General features: G+C 44.5%; 1 protein-coding gene across 1 annotated transcript in view; it reads right to left on the bottom strand.

The window, feature by feature from the left end:
* Positions 1–8,832: 8,832 nt before the first annotated feature.
* The window catches only part of ELOVL2 (ELOVL fatty acid elongase 2), a 34,792-nt gene continuing 15,788 nt past the window's right edge, over positions 8,833–27,836 (bottom strand). Inside the window, exons 4-7 of the mRNA XM_074985911.1 lie at positions 20,200–20,371; positions 14,192–14,316; positions 12,028–12,162; positions 8,833–8,961 (exon numbers count right to left, since the gene is read on the bottom strand). Coding sequence (XP_074842012.1) covers positions 8,833–8,961; positions 12,028–12,162; positions 14,192–14,316; positions 20,200–20,371 — 561 coding nt within the window. The remainder of the gene's footprint in view (positions 8,962–12,027; positions 12,163–14,191; positions 14,317–20,199; positions 20,372–27,836) is intronic.

Raw genomic sequence — 27,836 nt, 5'->3', positions numbered from 1 at the left:
GTAATAAGGCCTGTCAAGAGGCAGTGACAGGCGGGGGGAGGTGTAGCTCAGCACGTTGAGCATTGGCCTGCTAAACCCATGGTTGTGAGTTGAATCCTTGAGGGGGCCATCTAGGGATCTGGGGCAAACAAATTTAAAAAAAAATGTATTTGTCAGGGATGGTGATAGGTCCTGCTGTGAGGGCAGAGGACTGGACTCAATGACCTTTGACGGTCCCTTCCAGCTCTACAAGAGAGGTATATCTCTCTATGTGTGCATCTACACAAGCTGGCTACTTTGAAGTACCCAGCACAACGTCGAAATAGCACATGTCGCGTCTACACGCACTGTGTGCTATTTCGACATTGAAATAGATGTTAGGCAGCAAGACATCGAAATCGCTATTCCTATACAAAGATAGGAATAGTGCCCTACTTCAACGTTCAGCGTCGAAGTAGGGCATGTGTAGATGATCCATGTCTTGCTACATTGAAATAGCGGGGTCCTCCATGGCAGCAATCAGCTGAGGGGTTGAGAGATGCTCTCTCCAGCCCCTGCGGGGCTCTATGGTTGCTGCATGCAGGAGCCCTTAGCCCAGGGCTTGTGGCTGCTGCTGCAGCTGGGGGCCTATGCTGCGTGCAGGGGGTCTGCAACCGGTTGTCGGCTCTGTGGATCTCATGCTGTGCAGGCTGTGTGTGTGTGTGTGTGTGTTGCAACTTCGACGTCGATGGCACCAGCCCTGGAGGACGTGTAGATGATACATGTTGAAGTAGCCTATTTCGATGTTCTTATGTCAAAATAGGCTACTTCGATGTAGTGTGCTAGTGTAGATGTAGCCTAAATAAATATTTATGTGGTGGATAAATTATATCCCTATAGGTACAACAGAAGTATTTTCAAATATCCTCATGTGGGTTTATCAGGCCCTATTTCCACCTTGAGAGAATAGTGTTTGCTGAAGCACCTTGAAACAAAGTTATAGTGAACATTGTTTGTGTTCAGTTCAGTTGTATCTTGTATAGGTGGCTGAGGGCAGCTTTTTAAAATTTTAAGTTTCTTACAGGTGGATACACTTCTGTATTTGGCCATTTGAGTTATCCACAAGCTTAGCAGAAAGGATGGGCCAGCAGAACTTGAAGCATGTTTTTAGTTTATTTTTGCCAGCAACACTTTTGTTATGTAAATTCTTCCAAGACTTTAAGTATGTGAAGGGTTACACTGGAGATTAAAAATATAAGTGAATGCATAGAAGGTTTGCTTGGCTTGTTTGGTATTTGTTGATGGATTTGAGTAGGGTTCATTAATTTTGACAATGTGCATCATAGCAGGTAAAATGCAGGAGGACATAACAGATGGATGCATAGATTACAAAAGACTGATGAGGTGAGTTGAAAGACTGTCCCACTGTACTATTTATTTCTAACTATAATGTGCAACATATGCTATGGCAGCTGTTCATCTACCCAATACACTTGTCACCTCTGCGGCTTATGTGGTCTGACAATTAAAAAAAAGCTCTTTGGACCCAAATCTGCTGCACGTTGGCAGAGCCCCAAATACAATGGGATCGTTGTATTTCTACTGTAGAAGGAAGGAAGGAAGGATGGTGAGAGCTCATGCACACTGTAGGCAGCCGCTGCACACCGTGGGCGCTCCTAGGAGAGAAACTCATTGCTAGCTCCACAATTATTGCCCCCATAGAGTGGCAGGAGGAATAAGGCTATAGAAACTTTAGGCTAGGTTAGCGACAAGGAACAACCCTGTTGCTGCTCTGCGGTGGTGTGTGGGAGAGGGGATGAAGTTACGGGAGGAGCTCTCCTCCCCGCGTTGCTCTTGAGGAGTTAGTAAAGGCACAGCCAAGTTAGATGGGCCTGGGCATTAATTGGGCTTCTCGGGGGGGTCATCTGTAGCTGGTGTGAGCTGAAGAGGTTTCTTAAAATTTCTTATGAATAACTGCATTAGGAGGTGGGAGGAGGAAGGGTGGCCGGAGACTGACAAGCTCTGAGCAGACAACTGTACTGAAGTATATCGCCTAGTGGCACCAACAGCAACCGCGAGCTCCGGTGAGAGGGAGGCCCAGCTCTGTGCCTCAGCAAGGGCGTAGCCAAGAACAGTCAGCTCTTGGCTCTGCCCAGATCACGGCGCTGCCCCCCCCACTCCCTCACAGCCGCGTGGTGGTGGAGCAGCACTGCTGAGGCATTTCAAAAGGGCCCGGAGCTCTGGCTGCAGCTGCCAAAGTAGCAGAGGCAGCAGCTGGAGCTCTAGGCCCCTTTGAAACTCTGGGGCCGGGGCCAGCTGCCCTCTGTGCTCCCAGCACGGCCAGCAGGCCTGAGGTCACCCCTTTGTGTGAAAGTGGCCTTGTGGTCCGATCCTGTGCTCATGGATACGTGTTCCATTCTTGTGGTAAAGTCATTGTATTGGCAGGGGCAGTCTGTCAAACAGCCGTCTTTGTAGTCAACAATGGCCATGGCACTGACTGCTCACCTCTTCCCAGGAGCACTAGCTATTGACTCTGCAGTCTGGGCTCTTTCTATTTCCCATAGAAATTCAGAGTCTTAGGGTAGCATTCAGAGCTGCTGTAATGAAGCTTGAGAGCGCACACGCTGTACTTGCTCCTAATGGGTGCTCAGCAACTCTAAGCACTGTGGCCTCTGGGAGATTTAGCTGTTCAACATCTCTGAGCATTGGGGCCTTTTCTCTCTCTCCCTCTTTTCAATTGCTCCCCACTTTCTTGCTGGTCTTCCTTCCTTCCACATGTGATATCATTTCAGCCACTAACTTACAGTAGAATCAATTGGCTTGAAATGGATGTTCAAGATTATGTACTTCTTACCTTTTCCCCAGGGAAACCAGTGGCTATGGTGATAGTTGTTGTTCTGGCTATATAATCCCGCTGTCTGTTTGCTTGGATGAGAAGTTTATGTTCTAGAAACTTCTAGCCAGGTTGTGTTGTTTCTTAGTTGAAGGTGTCTGAGTGTATCCCTAAATTGAGTGAGTAAACCTTCAAATAACAGGAAATGTGGGCATAACTAATTACAAATGCAATAACAGAGGCCAGTCTGGGAACCCACTCTGTCTAGCTCTCTCAGAATGAATCCATTAAGCTAGCATAATACTAGGGGGGGAGGATCAAGTTTTGTGAAACCTATTAGCTGTACCAGAAACTGTAAAGCTATATACATGCTGTAAAGCTGTTCCATAGCACCCTCAAATTCTAGTGCAGGGGAAAAGATGACTGGGAACCCTGTGACTTAAATGGGACCACGAAGATTGTAAATTAGGATAGAACTTGATTCAGAATGTACTGCCAACAATTAAAGCTACCGCCCTTCAAACGGGTGATAGAATAAGTGGCAGTTCACTTTCTCTTTTCTGTGCAATACATGATGTAAGTCTCATGGTGACAATCTCAAGGCTGTTCTTTTTGTTGAGTCATGGCATCCAGGTCAGATGGGGCCCGCCATCACCTTGAGTGAATGCCAGGTGAGGACTCTCTCAAGCAGGGAGTGGGGTTAGCGGGTGTAAGATGGCAGGGAGCTGTATGGAGAAGGTTCTAGAAGCAGACAGTTTGGGTGGAAGTTCAGCTTAAGAAAAAGGAAAACGCCAAGACAGACACTGGTACAACTTGCATAGGGGGGATGCTATAAACCCTGTATGTGGTGAAAGCCTCTTGAAGCTAGGGTGGGTAGTACCCACAGCTCTGCCGCTTTTGTCTCTGGAAAGGCCTCACCCTTAGTCCATGGGTTGCAGTGCACTTTCTCCCTCTGTTGGGTTACTCACATGTGTATGCTTATTTTAAATGTGTGGAGAGTGGGTTTGGGGATTCCATTCATTCATAATTATAATGGTAGTTTCCCTTTGAAAAACTGACATCAAGGGGAAGCATAACAAGCAGTTGTCCTAAAATGTTTGCTCAGTGAAACTTGTTCAAGGGCAAGGGATGTTCGAAGTTGTTGGGGGGGCCTTTCTCAAGCCATCTGTGCCCAGGTGAATGGCCACCAAAGAGCTGTATTCATGTTTCAGGAGCAGATTGCCTCCAATAGTCTGACCCCCAGCTATTTATGCCTCAAATAACAATGAAAAGACTGATTGTAAAGTTTTTGTTTATTTACAATGTTAAGTGTTACAGGAGAATCAGTTTAAAAAGTCAACACTTTTTTTTTGTTTTGTTTTTCAAAGTTGCAGCATTTTGGTGTTCAAATACATGCGAAGAACTCAGAATATACCTGATTCCAGTCTTTCTGGTGGTTTGGATTGGCAAGGTGACACTTTTATATGTTCACAATTTTTTTCAGCCCTTTGAATGTTTCAAGTAAGGCAATCTTTACTTTCGTTTTTAAGGTTAGACTCAACAAAACAAAAGACAATTTTAAATGTCTCTGGGTTTGGGTCGTGTAAACTTTAATACTAGAATGCTGATGTTTTTCTGACTACCAGTCAAATGAATGTTTAGGAATACATTCATGCTCTCTTAACCCAAAGGTTACAGGTTCTATTCAGACTAACCTCAGGGTTTCGTGTTGGGCCACAAAGCCTTTTTGTTCCACCTCTCTATTGTATATCTGAGATTAACTTGTATGATTGTGTGACACCCCAATTAATAATTATACTTTCTACTCTGGACTCTTGCTCTTGATGGGAGGCTAACATGTCTTAGAGTGATGTCTCTGCAAGGCAGAATTATAACTGACTCTATGAAAAGTCATAGGATTTCCTGCTTTGGAGACAAGTGGTGCCTTCGCACTAGCCCATAAGTCTACTGACCCACTACTATTAAATGAGCAGCTACCTCCCCTGACACCTAATCAGTTGATCTGCTTTTGTCTGTACCCATCACTGCTAGAGACATTTCACATACAAAATCTACACCTGCAAGATCTTTCAAATTCTACCCACATTTAAAGAGTTTACATTTGCCATCTGCTGTTTGCAGTGGTGGTGTTGTAGGCATGCTGGCCACAGGGTGTTAGAGAGACCAGGTGGATGAGGCATTTCAGGGTTCTGAAGAAGAGCTCTGTGTAGCTTGAAAGCTTGTCTCTACCACCAACAGGAGGAAAGTTGGTCAAATGGACGATCTCTCTCTCCCACCTGGTCTAACTTATTGTTTGAATTTGCTTTACTAGTTGCTCGCTCACTTAGATTTTACAGTGTTTATTGGTGACAACTACCACACTAGGTCTGTCTGAAGAACCAACTTAAGCTATTCATCCATGCTGGTGAGTTCTGAATTGAGTGTTTTTTCCATACTGGGAAAGGGTGAGATTTTTATTGTGGACAGAAAGAAGACATCAGCTCAGTGATGAGCAAGAGTTAGAAGAGACTCCAGTGCCATTTATGTAAATATTTGGCTACTGCAGCTAGTTTTGGTCATCTGATTTATTAAGATGTAGCACAGTAAGAAGGCTGCTTAAATGAGCTCTGTGTTGCAGTGGGATTTCACTCTTCTGCATGGGTTGCATTCAAGCAGTCCAAGTCCTAACTAGCAGAGGTCCAAATCAGGGAACTGACTGTTTTCAGGTAGGGCACACATTCAATCTGAACTCTGAAATGACCCCTTCCCCTGCCTGGCAATTCTTTCCACTGATCAAAAATGTCCGTCCTCTCCTACGATATGCCATCATCTCAGCTCTCCTCCTCTTGCTCCCAAATCCATAGTGTGTCTGCCCCTTCTTCCTTCTTCATTGTTCTGATTAGCTTTTTCAAAGGAGCTAGTTATTTAGGTGAAGTTAGGTAACTGCATCAAACTTTACACCTCGAAATCCTAATCTAGACAAGGCCGTGAGGCATTTGGCCCTTTCTTCACACGTGCTACTTTGTGAGCCATGATCTTGTGGCTCATCTGGAAGAGTGTGTGGAGGCACCAGGCAGGCTGAGAGAATTTGAAGGGGAAGATTTGGAAGTTCTCCCATCTTTGCGGTACTTCTGTTTACTCAGCTGCTCCCCACGACAAGCTAATCAGAGATGAGAGGGAGGGGTGGTCATGAGCATTCCACAGCTTTCTGAAGTTGTGGGAGCTGCTGGGCTGGAATTAATCTCCATTATCCAGAAAAGGGAAGTGACAAATTCCAAGAAAGATTTTGAGTTGGCACTTTTCCATAGAAGGAGGGGTGTGAAGAAAAGGAGGGGTGTGAAGAAGCTAAAGCTAGTTAGTTTGCAAAAGAGAATCAGAGATGGGTTCTGATCCATTTTCTAATACAGGACAGGATAGGACTAGACAACAAAAGGCAAAATAAATGGATATGAAGAAATACTTGTTTTAAAAAAAATGTCCAATTAACCTAAGCAAGTTACCGTTGTAGGGTTCTACTGAGGCAAATGAAAGCAAATAAAATTGATGAATAGCATTTTAGCTTTGACTAAGAATCACATCTGTGACTGTGATACCGAGAATAAAATTAGAAGGGCCAACGATCTCCTTACTTCAAGGCACAATCTGCTTAATAGTCATAGAAAGGAAATAATCTCCTCCATCCCTCTTTTGTGCGACTGTGTCCTATACTCAGTACATCTTCATGTGGTTCATTCTCCATTATTGACTGTTGGAGGCAAGACAGATTGTCTACTGATTAGTTCTGATATGGCAATTTCTATAGGCTATGGTTACATGTGACATAATCAGTCCTATTCCTGGGCCTCTGGCCTCTACTCAGTCCATTGGGCCCACTCAAGGGCCCAGTTGACCTTGCTGGGATGAGAGGTGGTCTGGGGGGATGTGGCCCCTGCCCACTTGTGCCGGGTTCCAGCCCAGGGACCCTATGCGACTGCTGGTGGGGAGGACTGACTCCCTTAGCCCTTAGTACAGCAGCTCTTCCTCCTGGGCCACTTCCCCAGATAATTCCCCCGGTACCTTCTCCAGGCTGCAGCTGTAACGAGTCCCTCTCTCAATCTGCTGCAGCTCCTCACTCTCCCTCTGTGGTTCCTGGTGTTCCTGTTCCTTTCTTCTGCTCCTTTCCAACCCGCTTTCTCTCACTGCTGCTGGTTTCCTCACCTCTCCCCACCCTTCTCCCTATGAAGGGTTTTTAAAGGCCTCTTATTAGCCCAGTCATTGGGACCAGCTGGCCACAACTAGGCTGAGCTGTCTCCCACCCAGCTGCCTGTGATTGCCCTGCAGGCCCTTCTGTTTGTTTGGGCTCCCTCTGAGGGGGCCTTCACCCTGGCCCTGCCACATACACTAGTGAGTTTTGTCGACAAAACGTGTGGAGCGTGCACACACACACACACACACACACACAGTGTTTTGTCAACAGAAACTGTCAACAAAAAAGCTGTGTAGATGCTTCAGGGGCCCTTTTGTCAACAGAGTGGATCAAAAGATCGATCCACTTTTATGTGTAGACCCAATCTGTCGACAGAATTTTTGTTGGAACATCTCTTCCAACAGTCACTTCTGTAGACAGGTCACTGTAGTGTAACTGTAGTCACAGGGTGAGTCCTGGGTTTTTGTGGGATTCGCTCATTTTTGAGGTTCAGTTTCTCTTCCAGAGCCCCCTCGTGCAGCATGTGAATTTGATTCATGAAGGTGCTGCTTGTGCATCGGTATTTTCCTTCACATACACTTGAGGCTCTTTGGGGCCTTTATGGGCTTGTCCTCACTAAGTTATTTTCTGAATCTTAGAAACTCCTCCTAGCTTCAACTGGACAGACCAACTAGGATGCGCTAAAGTACAATTGCATTGTCTGGACGAGAGTTTTTGAAGGCATTAATTAGGTAACTGCATCTAGCCTAGCATTAAATCTTTAAATTGTAATGTAGACAAAGCCTAAGAGACTGCAGGCCTGGGCCAAAACACACCAAAGTTGACAGATTTCCTTTGTCTTCAGTGAATTTTGGATTGGACTCAATGTGCATAAAGCAAATGTGTGTGGTGCATTTCTGTGAAAACCACTTGAAGCTGGGGTGGGTAGTACCCACAGTTCTGGCACCTGTCTCTGGAAAGGCCTAACCCTTACTCCATGGGTTGCAATGCACTGTTCCCCTCTGTTTGGATACTCACATGCATATGCTGAAGTTGTCAGTGTGGGGCACAGGGACCACGACTCCAATTATTCTTCCATTAGTTCCATTATTTGCCAGAAATTAAAATAATTTCTGGATGATGCAGAGAAGTTTTAATCCTGTTTGATGTCCTCTGGATTGACAGTGATGGCATGTTTTGAGAGAGGCTGTGAAGAGGCAGAACAGGGGATGCTAATCACACAGAATCATAGGGCTGGAAGGGACCTCAGGAGGTTATCTAGTCCAGCCCCCTGCTTCAAGCAGGATCAACCCCTACTAAGTCATCCCAGCCAGGACCTTGTCCAGCCGGGACTTAGAAACCTCAAGTCAGACATTATACTTGGTATAAATCCTGTTTGATTTCCATAGGTCTCATCTAACTTTGTGAAAACTGTTTGAGCACACAGCTGTCTTTTTTAGCTCAAGTCAGCAGAGCATGATGTGCTCTGGAGGCCCTACGTGGGCATAGGTTGTGCCAAAACTTTTTAGTCTGAATAAAACCCCACCTTTTGACGGCTACCATGAAAATGTGATCTCCCTTGAGGTTTTCCAGTGAAATGTTTTGTAAGGCATTGTGTCAGTATTCAAGATTGTAGAATGTACTTTCTTTTTTGCACGTGGGAAAGAGATGATGTTTCAAATGCACACTCTCATTTTGATGGTGATCTTGGACGAAGTATTTAAAGCTACACGTTGTTAAAATCTAAATAGTGATATACTAATAAATGTCTGGTACAAAGATCTGATAAACGTAACCAAGCTGAGTCAGTTTACCCTAAAACTGTGTCTTACAACTCAGTCTTTCTCTCGGTTAGAAAAAGTGGAAAATACTACAGTGTAGTATTAAATTGCTGTACTTATTGTGCTTTCTTATTATTCAGAACACCGTTGGCTGCAGCAAAGTAGTCTTTGTGGAAGCCATTTCTGATTTCTGTCACAAGGACGGCGTTCTTCATATCTGTCCTTGAAGGCCTTTTCTGGTATGTCTATAAAGAGCAAAAAGCCAAAGTGAAAAACTGGTTTAATTTAATGGAAGCATTTCTGAGAGTGCACCACCCCCACCCCAACACACCAACTTACTTCTAACAATTAACTGTAAAAGTTTGACTTGAGTTCTCAGGTCTCCAAGAGAGGCCAACGCTGGATTAAGAAAGTGGTTTTAGGGGCTGCAGCGCCTGTGTTAATCTGGGTGTCCAGCCCTGCCTGGCAGGAAGGAAGGTGACATGGCTCTACAGGATGCCACCCACCCACTGGACTGGAGCTGCAAGTGCTGAGAAACTCCACCCCTGCATTTCCCCTCTCCTGCCGGTCAGTACGTGGCAACACACACAGCCACCTGCCCCCTCCCCTTCCCCAGGGCCAGTGCCATCTGGCTCAGATAAGAGCTCCCGGTCCACTGACCAAGCCCGGAGCCCCTCCTGAATCCCAAATGCCTCAGACCTACCCCACAGCCTTCATCCCCTCCCATACCCAAAACCCATCCTCAACCCATAACCCCATCCCATTCTCTGAACCTCTCATTTTAGGCCCCATCCTGCAGGCTAGAGGGCAAAAAACCTAATAGCCCCAGGGCCCTCAGAAGTGTTAATCTGGCCCTAACTATTAAGTTTATGTAATCCGTGGTTGTGAGGTGCTCAGAGTGATGTCAAGAACTAGGTAAAAGCCAAAATATGAAACAGAAATATAAATATAAAACTTTCACAAATGGCTGTAAGGTAACATTATGGGGTTACCGTACAGCCATTTGTGAATGGGGGACAGGACCTCTCGTAGAACAGAATGATGGGTCACTTCTGCTTAGACAAGACCTCTTGAGTTCTGTGGTGTTCTGAGTAGTATACGCATCACTGTGCTTTCACTGACTATATGTTTTGTGCATGTCATTTAATTTTCTTCTCTTTTGTTTTGTTTGTTTTTTTTTTTTAAAATACAAAATACCTTTATTTTAAGCAAATGTTTAACAGACCTCACCAGGTTCAAAAGCTCATACGGTAGGAGCTGATGCTTTTTAAATTCTATTCTAAAGTTTAGGCATTAGAACTGACGAAACAGTTATTCTGAAGTTTGCAAATGGAAAAGGGCACCAGGCATTTCTACAGTTTGATACTTGAATTGCTGAGCACCAATGCCTGTTGACTTTTTCTAAGGGAGCTCTTTCTATGAGTTTCCCCGAAACTCTCTTTATCTGGAAAACGTTAAAATTTGGTAGACGTTTCTCTTCTTTCACAGTCCTCTCCAGCCTCTAGCCCGAGTCCTTTATTTACAACTACTAATTTTCGTTAATGTATCACTGTATTTCTTTGACTTGCATAAAACAGTCTGTGGTCTCTCAGGAGGCCTGTTCATCTTTGCAATTGGTAAATGAGAAACTCGATGTTAGTGAGCGTGCATTCCAGTGAGGAAAATGCACAGAAATTTAAGTGCTGATCAGCAGTTGATCTCTCTTCAATAATTGAAATCTAAATACTAATTGCAAAAAGATCAGGGGCTATTGTGTTGTCTCTGTGCCTTAGTCAATCTCTTAATGTAGAGCTTTCAAAAAACAGGTGATACTACTCATTTGTGTTAAAACTGGGGAAATGTGTAAAATGGTCAAGACTCTACTTTCTTTTTTGGAGCTTTGTACCCTAAGTCAGCATATTAAAATTTCAAATGTCACAGGGAAAATGTAAGGGTGGAAAAAAAAAAACCCAAGAAACTTATTTCAATTCACTTCTATGTTGAGGTGGTATTTCCAAACATGCATTTTAATTAATGCCTCAAAATCTGTTCAGCACACATTGAATACTCTTGAAATTGTATGGCTATTATGCAACACCTGATAACCATTAAATGTGTGAGCTGAATCAAACTATGATCCTGTATGAGAGTCCCTACCTACTGGTCCACATTTCTTTTTAATGTTATCAGTTTGGTTACAACGCCACAATCTAATGCCAAGGTCTTCCATGGCTATTGGATAACATGTACATAATTTACATGAGTTTTTTCTCAATTTGCAGCCATTACAACAGGGTTTGTGAACCATCAAGCTCCTGCTTTGATCCAGGGAGAAAAGACTCATATTAAAACAGCGCCAAATTGAGTCTTCGCAACTGGTCCACACATTTTACAGAGACTGCATTTTAAAAACGATGTATTAACTCCTATCAGCTAAACTCTGTTCTGTTACATGGCTGCCAATGCAGAGTTCCACCCCCGCTTTTACCCCAGCCCCAGGGACTTCAGTCGGGCTATTCTCAATTTAAAATGATTAATGGAATTTAACCTACTTGAATAGAATATATTGAAACAAGGTCTGGTTTGAATTCCAAATCCCGCCTCTTAACACATCTTTGAACATTTACCAAATATGGGGGTGAAATTTTGCCCTCACTGAAGTCCAGTGAGAGTTTTCCCATTGATTTGAATGGGACAGATTCTATGATACTTAGACAATTTATTAAGGTAAGTCTGCCACTTTATGATTAACCAATTAATATAAATGGCTATAATTTTCTTCGTTTCGAACATATATTCTGCAGTTTATTATATTAATGTCCCTGCCTTTGCATTACAATTATCTTCGATTTTCCATCAATAAAGTTTTGTGTGGTTTTGGCTACTCCTGTGTATTTTTTACATCTAGTCTAAGTTCTATAGATTATATGGATGTACTTTATTTTTCTTTTAATTTGGGGTGTTTTTCATTTTTATGGCTAGTTTTAAATATAAACTTTTACAAAATCCATGACAACTATTCATTATTCTTAGAATTGCTTATGACATTTCATGATGCAATAAGCAATTGTATTTTTGGCTTGCGTTGTGCCTGCTGCTACTCATGTGGCAATGTGGAGTACCAGGGTCAATGGCCAAGCACAGAGAGATTGATTTTGCTGCATCTTCACTGGGCCACTACGTGGGACTGTGAACCACACGGATTAAGTGTGTGGATTACAGTAACTCAGTGTAAGGTGGTATAAATTCAGAGAGAGCCGCACTCATGGGCTTAATAAATATAAAGTGAAATCAGACCTCAACGTATGACTTCTTTACGTTCCCCAACTTACCTTAATATAAAAGTTTATAAACAGAATAACCAGAGTGGCCATGTATGAAGACTGGAACATGAGGCAACCAAATGGAAATCCACAGGGCTTTACAGCTGCACTAAGTGTGTGGATAATGGTGAGTAGAAATTGAATCTGTAAAAGAAAGACCATACATTTTATTTGTTGTAACTGTTTTGGTCCCAGATGACATAATTTAGTTTATTACTATTTGAGCATTTTCACAAAAGGATGGTGGCTGCTTAATTAGGTATCTCTTGTGCAATTCTCATATTATAACTTTTTTATTTTGTGGGGACATTGTTCTGCGGCTGTTGGAATACTTCTTTCATTAGAATATAAAGGCTGGCTGTTTTTTTATTTACGGAACTGGCTGCCAAACTGGTAGCTATTCTCTCTTGATGGGACTGTGATGTTCCCTAGAATGCTGTGCCAGCTAGAGCATTGCTGTTAAAACAGAACCTGAGAGAAACCACAAGAAGACCTGAGACCTGAAGAAGCTGTTTCAGAAGACTAAGCTGAGAGTGGAATATCCATTTGCAAGGTGAAATTAGAAGTCTGGGATTGTGAGGGAACTACATTGATAGGAGTAAGACAGCAGATAAAGGAGACATGAGATGGGGAGTGGAGTTGCAAAAGCTCATCCCTTGCATCTGATAAAAAGATGTTACCTCCACTACCCTGTCTCTGTAACACCCTGGGACCAAAACAGTTACAACAACACTGCATACAGCAACCTGTGTCAGGCCTGACATAGCTGTAGGCACTGATGTCATGATGTTTGTTTAAAATGCAACCTGTAATGTATCACTTGAAATCTAGTATCTTGCTGTTCATTAATGCTTTTGAATACTGTATGAATGTGGTATGTATTAAGTGTTAGGCATGTATACTGATATGATGACTAAAATGTGTTTAATCCATGCCTGACAGGGAGAGTTAATTAATAGGTCTGTCCTACACAAAGGAAAAGTTGGTAATCACCAAGATCTTTGTCTTTATCTAAATCTTTTCTTTTTCCTCCATGAAGAGATTGGATTGGCAAGCAAAACAGTTCTCAAATATCTTTTATGCGTACAAGGTAGAGTTCTTTTAAAAAGTTTGACTGTACAAATTTAAAATGATTAAAATCAGAATTATTCTGTAAGCAGAATCAATGTGCTGTGTTGAAAAGCAACCACCAACCGTCCCACCAGGAATGGAAATAACTATTGAACTATGCGCAAAACCTCACTTCCTATGCCAGCTCCAATAAGATTTTTGTATCACTTCAGTCGTTAGTCTATCTGCTTTTTTGCATTTACACACACGCTTCATTAAAGAATGGTTCTGCTCAGAAAACTTACTCTCTGACAATGGCACCAGCTGGAGGAGTACATTGATTCTCAATGATGCCAGATCATACCTGAAAGCTTTAGAAGTAAAGGATGTTTGCTCATTTTGTGTTAGTGCAGATAGATCAAGATGGATTCTCACTTGTTTACGCATCGCCAATAACAGATTCTACAGTTAGACCCCTAGCTTACAATTCAAGTGCTCTTTTGTGAGCCAGAATACAGTCCAGCTCCTCCTCCCAGATCTGTGTTAACTTTGTAGTGCTAATGGGAATAAATACCAATAAAAACATTGCCAAGGCCATAAGCAGCTGTAACTGAATAAAAGGAAGGAATAAGTCTAATGCATGAGAGAGTGCCTTTTCTACGGAATTATTTTTCAGAGAAGACCCACATTTCAACAGCTATAGCAACTGGGTAGCCTACCATCTTGCTCAAATAACTTGCTAAACACTTCAGTACAGTTCCACCCTCTGAATTCAGTTTGGATGGATTAATTTAGTATTGAATATATTCCTTACAAAAATGGGCTGTGAGGTCCCCATTCCGATCGTGATCCACACTGTTTATGCTAGCAGTGGGGGCAGAACTTGGATTTGACAACAGCTTTGAGTTGGATTGTCCTGAACCTTTAGGAACTCTTTTCCTCAGATTTCTGCTTTAGGGTCTGATGTGGAAACAAAGACGTGGCTAATAAATTTGGGTACAGGAATTCGGATCAGAAGTCCTTCCCCCACACGTTTCAAAAGGTTTATATTCAAGTTTACAGTCATGTGCCAGCTGTTTACAACATTTATTCAATGTGAAGAGAAAATGAAATATAAACATACCAGTTGTGCTTGAGTGAGGTATTTCTTCCACCAGAGATACTTGCGCATGGAAGGAATGACAGACAATCCATAGTAGGAGTACATGAGAACATGGATAAAACTATTCAAAGTGGGTCCAAAGAAACCTGTAAAAATCAACAAGGAAAATATTTCATATAGCGGTATAACTGGGGATGTGGTGACAGACTTCCCACCAGGAAACATCCTTAGACTTTACAGGGTGGGGCTTTTACTGACCTACAGGTGGTCTCCCTAGCATCTGGGTGACCAAACTTTACATCAGGGCCCCACTTTTCATCCCTGCAATTAGCAGGGCCCCAAAACTGTCTAATGTAACCTAAAGGATGGAAATTTCAGTTATGTTCATATAAAAAATTTCACTGTAAGAAAATGTCTGTAAAATGTAAGAACTTTATTAATCAAAATATGTGTGAATCACATACATAAAAGCAGTGACACGGTTTGATATTTTAATGAGATGGATGTGCCTGAGACCCAACAGCTGATTGCGCTGCACCCCCCCACCCATGAAATTTCACCTGCTCCTCAAGGGGGCTCACCCCCTACTTTGCACAACCCTTCCCTAGCATACTGCCACTGCATCCTGTAATAATCCTCTCTATGCTTTTTTGCTCACTGCTACTATGGGCACTTTTGGACTTGCACTGGATTCTACACTAGAGATTATGGTCATTCCATCCCCTCTCCCCTTCTCCTCACTCCAGCTAAAAAGTCTGCTACATGGTGACGTAGAGGACCACTGGTGCTAGCTAGCAAAGGGTGCGTTGTTCTTTGCAAGCCGTTCCTGCCCGAGACATAGCAAATGCACTGCTTTCATTGTGGTTATCTAGGGAGACTTGCATGGGCTCCTTCTTCACTGAAAGCAGGCAGTCTACCAATACTTGTAATCAGTGTGGAATGTATGCATGGGGAAGAGTTAAGGAATAACATAACTATACTGAAAATTACACCCTTATGACCTTGGAGTGAAAGTGGGTTACAAGGAGAATGTGTTTCAGTGATGGCCACTTGAAGCAGGAAGGAGTTGTCACCCACTTCCAGGCTTGTCAATATTATATATTTCTTCATTGTCCAGCATTGCACCAACTCCGCAAAGCTGATGAAAAAAATCATCAAAGACAAACTATAAATACTGAAACCAATTGGTAGTAAAAAGAAACAGTCTGCCAGCCAGGAGCTCAGCCTGTCTGCTATGTCTACACTAGCCCCTCCTTTCAGAAGGGGCACAGTAATGAGTGAGTTGAGAATATGGTAATGAGGCGCTCCATGAATATGTGGTGCCTCGTGAGCCTAATGGCAGCTGCACGCGTTTTGGTTTTAGGAAGAAGGGGCTTTCGCAGTCTGAAAGGCCCCCCCCCGCCCATCTACACAGGCTGCACGCAATATGAAAGTGGCACTTGTGAATCGTGTGTGGCTGCCAGTATGCTAATGAGGTGCTGCATATTCATGATCACACCTCATTAGCATCTTCCCAACTCACTAACATGCCCTTTCCAAAAGGGGTGGGGGGGGGCGCTAGTGCAGAGACAGCTTCTGTGAATACAGACTGAGTATAGCACAGGTGTGAGACAGATATATGGGATCCACTGATGAGGAGGTACCTTGATGAGCTGGAGGAGGGGTGCATTATGAAAAATGGGATTCTGGCTCTTTGCAGTTAGCAAGCTGTGTGAGAGACTGAACTTTGGGATAAGAACTGGCTCTGTGAGGTAATAAAGATGACTTAAGTGGCGGCCCTAGTTCACATATTGTGATTTTGTTTCTGTACGTAACCATTTGTCTCCATTGCTCACACTTGTTTATTTGCACCTCTATCCTTTCTTCAGCCAGGTTCCTTTTGTTTTACTGTGTCTGAACTCACATGCTGTCCTCATACCAAATCAGTGCTCAAAGGTAAAATGAGTAAACTCGGCCCTACTGCTCCTTAGGAAATGGAGGCTCCGGGAGTTCTGGGGGTATCCAGTGATCGGGGGCTCACTACCATGGGCCGGGGGGGTTGGTGCTTCGAAGGGACTTGAAGGCTGAGGTACATCTATTGCCAGGCTGGTACACAGGAGATTACTGGAATGGCTGACAGGCTGGTTTTGTTGGGGTGCTAATGCTGCGCTGGCACAGGCAAGACTCCCTCATACTAGAGGTGAGTGGAAAGGCAACACTTGGCGCTGGGCGCCCTGCATGCACCTGGCTCCTTTTCTTTCCCAGTTGCTTTTTCTTTTATGGGAGAGGCTGTCTACATTACTCTGTAGCTTCCTTTCTCTCTCATTCCTTTTTATTTTCTAGACTGCAGGCCATCCCTTCTCTGTCTTCTAAAAAATCCTTCGGCTGTTTAGAGGTTAAAGAATGCCACAACAAACACACAGCTATTTATATTACCATGTTGCCATAAACAGAAGCTTAGCGCCTGGGGAGGTAAAAGAACTTGCACAACTGTCATTGCTAAACCAAAGCACTGAGCGCTTCACTCTGTGTGTCAGAGTACAAGTCGGTAACCCAGGGGAAAATTCTGCAGCCTTAATTGAGGAAAATCTTTCAAATTCAGTGATTGCTTTGCTTGCTGAAGGATGGCAGAATTTTTCATAGAATGAGAACTTCCCTTCTGAAGGACGTGGGGAATCAAAGCTTAAAAACTAAATTAAAATATTAATTTTCCTTTCTGCTTCAATGATAAAGCTAAAGGAAAAAAATCACTCCATTTATGTAGTAACAGAAACATATTTGATTTGATGCTATACCATAAACCAGAAAAGAGAGAGAGCAATCTCCAACTATTTCTGTTTCCCTGGGTATGGCAGAAAACAGAGAATGACAATTTCCACTCAAGATGAACATGATCTGACAACAATAATAATTATACCTGACTTTTGATGTGCAATGAGCCAAGAGAAGGCCAATTTTCTTTAACAAAGACGTCTGGTTTCACTTGGATAAAATGCACATGAATCTACATCCTGGTAACTTCCTACCAACTATGCATTCAAATTTTAGAATTTTAAAATAGGACTTTAAAATGAACCAATTTTGTGAATGTAGGGTCCATGAGTCAAAGAAAGGTTTATATTTTAAGTGACAATGAATGTGCTCTGTTTTCACTGATGAGCATGGGGTGTACTCATCCGTTTTACAACACTGTGGTCGTGTCTACACTAGCCCCAAACTTCGAAATGGCCACGCAAATGGCCATTTCGAAGTTTACTAATGAAGCGCTGAAATGCATATTCAGCACTTCATTAGCATGCGGGCGGCTGCAGCGCTTCGAAATTGATGCGGCTCGTCCAGACGGGGCTCCTTTTCGAAAGGACCCTGCATACTTCGAAGTCCTCTTATTCCCATCTGCTCATAGGAATAAGGGGACTTCGAAGTAGGCAGGGTCCTTTCGAAAAAGAGCCCCGTCAGGACAAGCCGCGTCAATTTCGAAGTGCCACGGCCGCCCTCATGCTAATGAGGTGCTGAATATGCATTTCAGTGCTTCATTAGTAAACTTCGAAATGGCCATTTTGAAGTTTGGAGCTAGTGTAGACACGGCCTGTGTCTCCATTGCACTTCAGTAGAGTTAATTCTGATTTACTTTTGTGCACGTGAGAGTAGACTAAATGCCTATGTCTACACTAGAAAGTTTTGTTGACAAAACTCACGGAGCATCTACATACAAAATGCATTTTGTCAACAGTCTTCCCCTGACATTGTTCTGCCTCTCTGGGATGAGGTAGAATAACTTTGTCAACGGTTTCAGTTGACAAAAAAGCTCTGTAGATGCTCCAGGGGCCCCTCTGTTGACAGAAAGGGCTTCTGGTTCACCAGGAAGCTCTGTTTGCTGAGCTTTCCAGTCAGCCATTCTGTCCAGAGAGTGGGTGGGCAGTCTGCAATTACAATTCAGCAGAAGTGTTTCTGAGAAGTTAAATAATATGTTTAAATATTCATAAAGAAGAGGAAAAAGAGTGAGGAGCATAAAAGGTGTCAGCTCCTTATAAACAAACTGTGCTTTGCCTACCCTTTCTGGAGTTGAAATATTCTCTTTATTGCTATGTTGTGTTTTGAATTCAGTGTTTTTTCAGTTTGGCCTGCATACTTCTAAATATCTTCAAGTCAGTTGCACTAGTCACGCCTGCTTAGTTACACATTTATAAATGAAAGATTGTGCTGGTGCAAGAAGTCAAAACTGTATAAGCACTGGAATGCTCTATCCAGCTGGGGTGAAATTCTGGCCCTGGGGCAAACCTCCCATTGACTTCATTGTTTTGTTTAAGTATCTTATGGGTCATAATCTTATCTCAGTTATACTAATGAAGGTGTTGCACTTGCACAGCACTGCTTTTGAGGGGAATCAAGTCCTATCTATCAGTCTAGGCAATTTATGCTGGGCTCATCACTAGGGTTCCCTGTCTGTCAGGAGCTCAGACTTTCTGCAACCTTCTTGACTTTTGCAAGGACCAGCATGGCTCAGTCTGGGGCCAGCTGCTCAGATGGCCCTGGGGACAGCCACATTGGCCACTACTAGAGCAGTTCTTTAGCCAGCTGCACTGGTGGCAACCCCTGGGCCAGCTGCATCAACTGCTGCTCAGCTGGCTCTGGGGACCCCCGAGCAGCAGTCTCAGGAACTTGGTAGCTCCCAACAGTGGTCCCAAGGTGGTCCCCAGCAGCTATTGCTGCAGGCCCTGGATTTCTGGCCAAGCAGCACTCTGCAACCACTCCCAGCAGTGGTCTTGGGACTGGCTCCAGCACCAGCTGATCTGTGGCCCCAAACAGGGGGCCCCATGGTGGCTGGTACAGCTACTGCTCAGCAGCCATTGACAGCAGGTGCTGCTGGCCCTGTGGTACTCTGAGCGGTGGCCTCCTCAAGTCACCCCAGCAGTAGCACACCCCACTCCAAGATTTAGTCGGGGTATTTGTAGTATAAGTCATGGACTGGTCACAGGCAGCATATTGTTCTTTATTGCCTCATGATCGGGCCATGGTATGCTAAAAATACTGCTAAACCCTTGTAGTACACATGGAGCATAGGTCAGTTACAACTCTCCTCCACTTCACGCTGTCTTGGGACAAAACTTCTAACTGGCTCCAGGAGTACCCCAGTTGTGATCCTTCAGTCTCAGTAGACCTTCCCCATGTTGTCTGAGGTCTTCCTCTTTTGCGTTTTCCTTGAGGGTTCCATGTGAGAGCTTGACAGGCTATGCTGGTTGATGGTTTTCTGAGAGTGTGGTCTAGCCAACCCCACTTTCTTCTCTTGATTTGAATGTCAATTGGTTCTCTTCCTGCTCTATTCCAAAGCTCCTCATTTGTGACAGTCTTGCCATTTGATGTGAAGGATGTGCCTCAGGCATCTATTTATGAATGCCTGTAGCTTGTGATTTGAAGACATTTTAGTATGCTAAGTCTTGCACCATTCCTTATCATGGTGAGGTGGCCTGTGTGTCTCAAGGACACTGAGAGCTATACCTCCTGGAAGGGACACCCAAACTGGAGAGGTCAAAGGTTAGAGACCAGATGAACTTGGATCACCTCTCCCTGAGGTAAAAGGGCTTGGCTTAGGGTTAACAGCTCCATCCATAAAAAAACAACAGTTACAGAAACATCTACAAAGAAACCTTACAACTACATAAGTCTTGGGAGGAACTGACAATCCGCTCACACTGAGTATGAAGCATGGCAGGGAAAGCTGAAAGGATGGTGTAAATACCCTTGACTAAATTGTGGCCTTACAGATCACTGTAGTGTCTGAGCATATAGGAATATTGTGATGGTCTAATCTGTCAGTGACCCAGAACCCTCATAATTCTTTGATTTTAATAGGAGGGCCAGGTACTTAGCACCTTTGAAAACAGTCACATGACAATATGCTCACTATAATTTTGTAGAGATTTGTGACTAATTCTGCAGCTAATTTACTGTTACTAATATGCTTGCCATGCACAACTGTGTGTAAATCCTCTGCCTCTAGAGGTGATGATAGCCCCTTAACATACCACTGAGAAACTTATAGAAAAACTTACTTTGTCCACAAGGTATCCAGTTCAGAACACACCACCAAATGTTAAACATAGTGGCATGGTGATATACGTGAAGGAAAGTAATTTGACTGTTTTTCTTCCTCAGTACAAAGAAAATAGTGTCTGTGAATTCAATTACTTTGGAAAAATAATACCACCACAACACCTTGGCCACCTGTAGGAGTAAGAGAAAGGAAAAAAAAAGTCTGTTTGTTATAGGGCTAAATTCTGCTAACCTTAATCAATTCTTGCTCTGGCAACATTCCCATTGAAATCATTGTCCCATTGAGGAATGATGGGAGGATTTGACCCAAAGTTTTACTCCCTAAATGCTCTTCAATCTCTAATCTGTTTGGCACACAATGAAGATTTTATGAATAAATATCATTCAAAAATGCTTTCTGATCTAAACTTCTAAAGCAGGGCTTGCTAGTGGCCTGTATCAGAAATTTACAGTAGTTGTCATTCTTGGGGGCTTCAGAGCCCAATATGGGAGTGGTGGGAATATGAAGCTTAATAAACAGGTGAAATACTTGAGTAGCAGTAGTTGGGGACTGTTGCCATTGGAACACTTTCCTCCATGATTTGAAAAATTTAAATGACAAATATTTTAATTGTGTAGTAATAAGCAGGTTCTCATAAGAGTAATTAAAGTAGGAAGCCAGGATAATCCATTATCAAAGCCTCATCCTGGATGCAATGGAGCAGATCCTTCATTAGAAGGAATGCCAATTAATACCAGCTGGGGATATGGCCTAGAATAGATTCATTTGTTTCGGGGCGGTCCCTGTCTTCACTGTCGGTCTGCAGTTTGAAGTGTGTTCACGCAGCTACTGTTGTGCTAGCGAGGTGCTGAGTGTGCATGTTCACGCCTCGTTGGCCTGCTTCGAGTTGCCTCATTGCCATGGTGCCTCCAGTGGGGGAGTGGTAGTGTAGCAGCAGCCTTAGTTCTACTCGCTGCTCTTTTGTTTATACAACCCATACTAAGGCTGAACTGGTCACACAAAGGTGACGTTTTTGCTTGAGCACTTCCTTCCTTCCAGATGAACCATGGACTACTGTTGATTTTTAGTTCAAACTATACATAGTTTAGAAAACATTTTGAACCCCAAATGCTTTATAGCAGAGAGAAACTTGTGGAGAGCAAAAGTAGTGACATGAGGAATGCAACAAAGTAAGCCTCAAAATGGCATACTGGATATTGGTGTCAGGCATTGGGCCAGATGAGGTAACAGCTATTTTATTGAAAAATACCATTTCAGGAAAGATATGGAGAAATTGGAAAGGGTCCAGAAAAGAGCAACAAGAATGATCCAAGCTCTAGAGAACATGACCTATGATGAAAGGCTGAAAGAATTGGGCTTGTTTAGTTTGAAAAAAAGATTAAGGGGCGGGTGGGGGGAACATGATAGCGGTTTTCAGGTATCTAAATGGGTGTCATAAGGAGGAAGGAGAAAACTTGTTCTTCTTGGTCTCTGAGGATAGAACAAGAGGCAATGGGCTTAAACTGCAGCAAGGGAGGTTTAGGCTGGACATGAGGAAAAAGTTCCTGACTGTCAGGGTGTTCAAACACTGGAATAAATTGCCAAGGGAGGTTGTGGAATCTACATCTCTGGAGCTATTTAAGAACAGGTTAGATAAATGTCTGTCAGGGATGGTCTAGACAGTACTTGGTCCTGCCATGAGGGCAGGGGGCTGGACTCGATGACCTCTCAAGGTCCCTTCCAGTCCTAGCATTCTGCAATTCTATGATTCTATGAATTTCATACAACCCTTAGCATGAATATTACAGTAAGATTCATAGAGGGTGTGTAAACCAAGCAGGACAGAAGAAAATTAAGAGAAGTAGTGGCTGAGTGGGGAACAAGAAAAGCATTATATGGATAAGAAAACATACCAAAGGAACCCTTGCTCAAGAGTGTCCTGGAAAAGCAGAAAGGGGACCCAACTGGGAGATGGAGAGAGTATTGGGGTGGAAAAGGAAAAGGGATTATAGCAAGTGAGAGAGTTCAGAGAATCTGAAACAGTGGTAGTTACTCATCTTACGGTTCTTCAAGATGTGTCCCCCTGGGGATGCTCCATTCTGTGTGTCGGTGCATCCTTGCACCAGCAATCAAAGATTTTTGCTAGAAGTGCCTAGTTGTGCTGCACATGTGAAGTATTTATCTTGTGGTGCCGTTGGCACCCACTTCTCACGTGTGCAATGCAGTGCCCTCAGTTCCTTCTCCACCAGAGAATTCAGTGGGTGAGCCCCAAAGTAGAGTCGGGGAGGGTGGGTAGCGGAGCATCCATAGGGGCACACATCTTGAAGAATAACTTCTTCACATGTTGTTCCTCTGGGTGCTCAGCTCTAGGTGTCCATAGAGCAGTGTCCTCCATACAGGTAGTAGGCTTTGGAGTCCTGTCTTGGATGCAGAAGAAATGACAGCAAGGCCAACTGCAGTAGCAGGGATGGGACCAATTTGTGATGACGTAATGTTTTCAAAGGTTTGCTTCCAAACAAGTGATTCTCAAAACTACCTCCGGTTTGCAAGGGAGTTCAGAGGGGAGCTGGTTCCTTTTTGCATTGTCTAGAACTTTATACTGAAAACTGTATTCCAAACTACCACATTGAGTTGGCCTGACTGTTTACATTTTGATTTCTGATTGGAGGTGCTTTCAGTTTCAGTTACTGTGGCAGTAGGGATTGTGTGCCTGGGAGGGTTGGAACCTTTTTTGATCCCTTGTTCACCTTTGATCAGTGTCTGGATCATCCTTCCCCTGTGTGACTAACAGGGGAGGCCTGACTGAGGTTTGCAGGCTCCATAAAGCCAGAATCAGGGCGATCAGGGAAGCGAAGAGGGCAGGGGGCTGCAGACAAGGGAGTTTTAAGAGGGAGTTTGACAGAGGGATTCCACTAGGGTCAGGAAGACCCACAACACATGTGCCAGCACTGCTCCTGTCTCCTCCACCTGCGCCTGTAGACAGACCTCCTGACCATGGATGCCTCTGCCCAGACCCTGGTGTGGTTTTGCAGGGACTGTGACTTGTAATTTCCACCTACTGAAGTCCAGGCTGGCGAGACCATCCAGAGTGGAAGCTGTCTTCTGATAGAAGCTCTCAAGAAGCAAGTGGTGGCGCTACAGGAAGAGGTAGGTAGGCTTAGGAGTATTAGACTCCACAAACAATACCTGGACACTATTCATGTGGAGACAGCTGAGGTTACAGTAGCTGTACCACCGCAAAAGAGTGCTGACGCGCCATTGGTGGAGGCGGAGATGGCTCGGGGGGGGACACTGGCAGCTGGTCACTTCCGGCAGCAGGCAGTGCTCCACTCCTGCTCCCAATCCTCCCACTGTGGTACTGGGAAACCGTTATGCCACTCTGGATATGGGAGATACAGGAGATAAGGAATCACCCCCTACGGGAGAGTCAGAGAAGCCTTGTACCCCCAAGGCTGGGAGGTCTGCTGCCACCACTATGAGAAAGAAACGTAGGGTAGTGGTGGTCACAGACTCTCTTCTGAGGGGGACAGAGTCACCCATCTGTCACCCTGACACACCATCCCAGGAGGCAGGCTGCCTGCCAGGAGCCCGTATCCAAGACCTTTATGGAGGCATTGTTGAGGATTGTCCGGCCTGCTGATTACTACCCATGCTATTCATCCATGTGGGCATGAATGATACTGCAAGGTGTAACCTTGAGCAGATCAAGCATGACTACAAGGCTCTGGGAATAAGGATGAAGGAGCTGGGAGTGCAGGTGGTGGTCTCCTCAATCCTTCCTGTCCAGAGTAGGGGCCCAAACAGAGACAGGTACAGCCTGGAGATGAATGCCTGGCTGTGAGGATGGTTTCGCCAGGCGCACTTCAGTTTCCTCAATCGTGGGATGCTGTTCCATGAAGAACTGCTAAGCAGGGATGGAATTCACCTTTTGAGGAATAGGAAGGATGTATTTGGATCGAGACTGGCTAACCTAGTGAGGAGGGCTTTAAACTACGATTGATGAGGACAGGTGACCAAAGCCCACAGGTAAGTAAAAAACTTGGGAGTTGGGTTGGAAATGTGAGGGCTCACGCTTAGATAAAGTGCCTCTGGCACCCTACTGCCTTCCACACCCTACTCCCTCCTAGATCTTTCATGCCTTCTTACATCCCTCCCCCAAGCCAGAATCCTCTCCTGCACCCATACCCTGCATCCCAATACCTTGCTCCAAGTCATAACCCTCCATTCTCCCACTCTCACTCGGACCCCATGCCCTCTCCTGCACCCCAGTCCCCTATCCCCAGCACCCTTCTGCACCCAACCTCCATAGGAAAGTAAGGCCCTTGACTACTTAACAGAATCTTGGAGTGCCCCCTACCCTGCATCAAAAAGTATTGCCCAGCTGTGTCGTAGAAGGTATCTATACAATTGCCCCACCCCTGGAACTTTCTGCTATCGAATCCTGTAGATTTGTAGAATGATTTGGGAAGGAGGCTCTGGCGGAAGGCCTGCTGTGTTGGAGAAATGTCTGCCAGACATGATTGACACCAGGAAGGCCACCTTCATGGACAGGTGGAAGAAGGAGCAGGCGGCCAAGGGTTCAGATGGGGGGGGTCTTATAAAACTTGTGAGGGGGTGTGATTAAGGTTCCGTGGTGGTGTAGGTCTCTGTGTTTCAAGGAATATGTTCTGGATTCCCACAAGAAAGCATCTGGTGATAGGGTGGGAGAAGATGATTCCATGGAACATCAGGATAGCCATGAAGTTGACTTTAAGGGAGCTCATGAACTGGCCAGATTCTTTGAGGTCCAACGTGTAATTGAGCATCACAGATAGGGGCACCAGGGTAGGAGACATTTGTTTTTGTTAGCACCATTGCAGATGAGTTCCTTAATCATTTGCTCTATTATGTTTCCTGGACCAGAAGTTAAACTGACTGGTCTGTAGTTTCCTGGGTGGTTCTTTTTTCCCTTTTTACAGATGGGCATGATGTTTGTGCTTTTCCAATCTTCTGGAATCTCTCCTGTCTTCAAGGGCTTTTCAAAGGTGATAGCTTTTCACTCATTTGGGTAAGTATATCTGGTTGTGGGTTGACAGCTATTTAGTAATATGTGTTGCACCTTGTCACAACAGGGTTTCTCCCCATGTTGGAGCCAAGGGGGGGCCATGTTTTGAGTTGGAGTGCCTCTAGATATGGGTGCAAAATGTGGCTGTAGTGTTGTGAGAGGAGATCTGGTCACTGGGGTAGCATGTGAGCACTGCATGTTGTCACAGGTAAGGAAACCAATTCTGTTGGGTTCATGTTGGTGTGATGAGGACAATGTATGCACAGTCTGTGAGTAATTTTTGTATGGCTCATGGGATCAGAAGCCCAGGTGGGAAGGCACAGAGGAGTAATGCTCATGTGATAAGGAAGGTAGCCTCCACTGACCCTGGTTCAGATCCTCCTCTGAAGCAGAATTAGGGACATTTGTGGTTCTTTTGAGTTGCAAAGAGGTGGATCTGAGCATATTCCCATTTGTGAAATATTGCCTTGAGAACGAAGGGGTTCCTCTCATTAATGTTGTTCTGAGGAGCGGTGGCTGAGGGTATCTGTTTTGGGAGCCCTGTAGGTGAGACACAGTTGGGGTGTATGTTGTGGCAGACACACTAGTTCCAGAGAAGAGCTTTGGTGCACAAGGAATGAGATTGGGCTCCCCCTTGTCAGCTGATATAAAACATGCATGTAATGTTGTCTGTGAGAATGCATATGGTCTTGTTTTGTATTAATGGTAGGAAGTGGTGGCATGCATTCTGTCCCATGAAGAGTTCCAGACTGATGTGCAGATGGGATGGTTTAATGATATAAGTGAGCACACCAACCTATAAGAAAGGCATTCATGGTGATAACACACAGTGGGAGGTCCAGATGGAAGATGAGGCCTGTCAGCAAGTTTTGGGGTTGTGTTCACCAGTGCCAGGAATAAGGACCTGAGGTGGAAGCATGACCCTCTTGCTCAGGCTGTGATGGGCAGGTGTATACAATTGTGGCAAGCCAGCTGTGAAGGCAGCACATTTGTAGTCTGGCCTATTTCACCATGTAGGTTGTGGCTGCCACGTGCTCCAAGATTTGGAGGCAAGTACTCATCATTAGTGTAAGAGCTGCGCAGAACTGTAGTTATGAGTGTTGTGAGAGCAGTGAATCTGTGTAGGAGAAGTATTGCTCTGGCTTGTGTGGCATCTGGGAGGGTGCCTGTAAACTCTACAGTTTCTGTGGATTCCAGGGTTGATTTGTGTGTGTGGATGTGGAGGCTGAGGCATTGAAAGAAGCCCGTAGTTATCGACACCATGGCTGATTTCATGATGCACAGTTCTCTTGATTAGGCAATTGTTGAGGTAGGGGAGTGCAGGGACGAGACTCTGCTGTCAAGTCCAATTACTCCTGCTTCACTGCGTATGGAGGAAGGACCAGAAGACAGAGGTGGTTGGTGAGTGGTCAGTGCCGAAGAGAGAACTGGTGAAATCTGTGTCTTAGTGATGGAGAAACCGCATTGGTGCCGGCTGCTGGTTGTGTGTCATTTTTGTACCGTCTTATTAATTGGGGCTGGTGCTGTATAAGACCTGCTTGTCAGTGCCACAGTCTGAGTTGGTACCCATGGAAGCAGCGTGTCCGATCATGCAGCCTTCAGTGCTGGATCACGCATTGGTGTTGGCACTGCCGTGGAGGGGACTGCACATCTCGATCCTGATTTGGCACACTTGGTGCCAGAGGTGCTCAGCGCCTCAGTGGTGCTGACTCTCAAAGAGACTGGCTCCAAAGGCAACAACCTCATGGGAGAAGCTCTCATCTTTTGAGAGCCCCAGGTAGGAGATGACGATGCTTGCTTCCTGGGGCTGCTGGAAGCTCGAGTCCCGTCTTTGTTGGAGGTTTTGTGGGACCCTGTGAAAGGTGCCTCTTTGGAAGGCTGAAGAGATTTCTCCAGCAGTATAATCTTTAAGTGGAGGTGAGGTTGTTGCAATGGGAGCATTTCTGTGGAATATGGGCTTCCCTCAGGCACCACACACAGAAAGAGAGGCCATCAGAGACAAGCATTACCTCTCCATTCGTGTCACATTTTTTGAAGCTAGAAGAGTCCGGAATAGGGCCCAGTTCCATGGTTAATATGGAGTAATAATCTGAGGGGTTAGGTTAGGAGACAGGTAAGGAAAAAATATTTTTTTTTTTTAAACTGAGGGAGTTAGGGTTATGGCAGGTGAAAGAAACAACTAATCTTAAGGGTAACAGAGAGGGAGCCGTGCTAGTCTATACACTATCAAAACTAAAAGCAGTCAAGTAGCACTTTAAAGACTAGCAAAATGGTTTATGAGGTGAGCTTTCGTGGGACAGACCCACTTCTTCAGACCACAGCCAGACCAGAACAGACTCAATATTTAAGGCACAGAGAACCAAAAACAGTAAGCAAGGAGGACAAATCAGAAAAAGATAATCAAGGTGAGCAAATCAGAGAGTGGAGGGGTGGGGGGGAAGATCAAGAACTAGACTGAGTTAAGTATGCAGACGAGCCCCTATAGTGACTCAGAAAGTTCATATCCCGATTTAAACCATGTGTTAATGTTCCGAATTTGAATATAAATGTCAATTCGTCCGCTTCCCTTTCTACAAAAGAGCGATAATTTCTTTTCAGTAACACACATACCT

This window comes from Carettochelys insculpta, chromosome 2 (genome assembly GCF_033958435.1).
Source record: "Carettochelys insculpta isolate YL-2023 chromosome 2, ASM3395843v1, whole genome shotgun sequence".
In the NCBI taxonomy this organism is placed as follows: Eukaryota; Metazoa; Chordata; order Testudines; family Carettochelyidae; genus Carettochelys; species Carettochelys insculpta.
The sequence above is the reverse complement of the archived record's forward strand: the minus strand, read 5'-3'. Positions and strand labels throughout refer to the sequence as shown.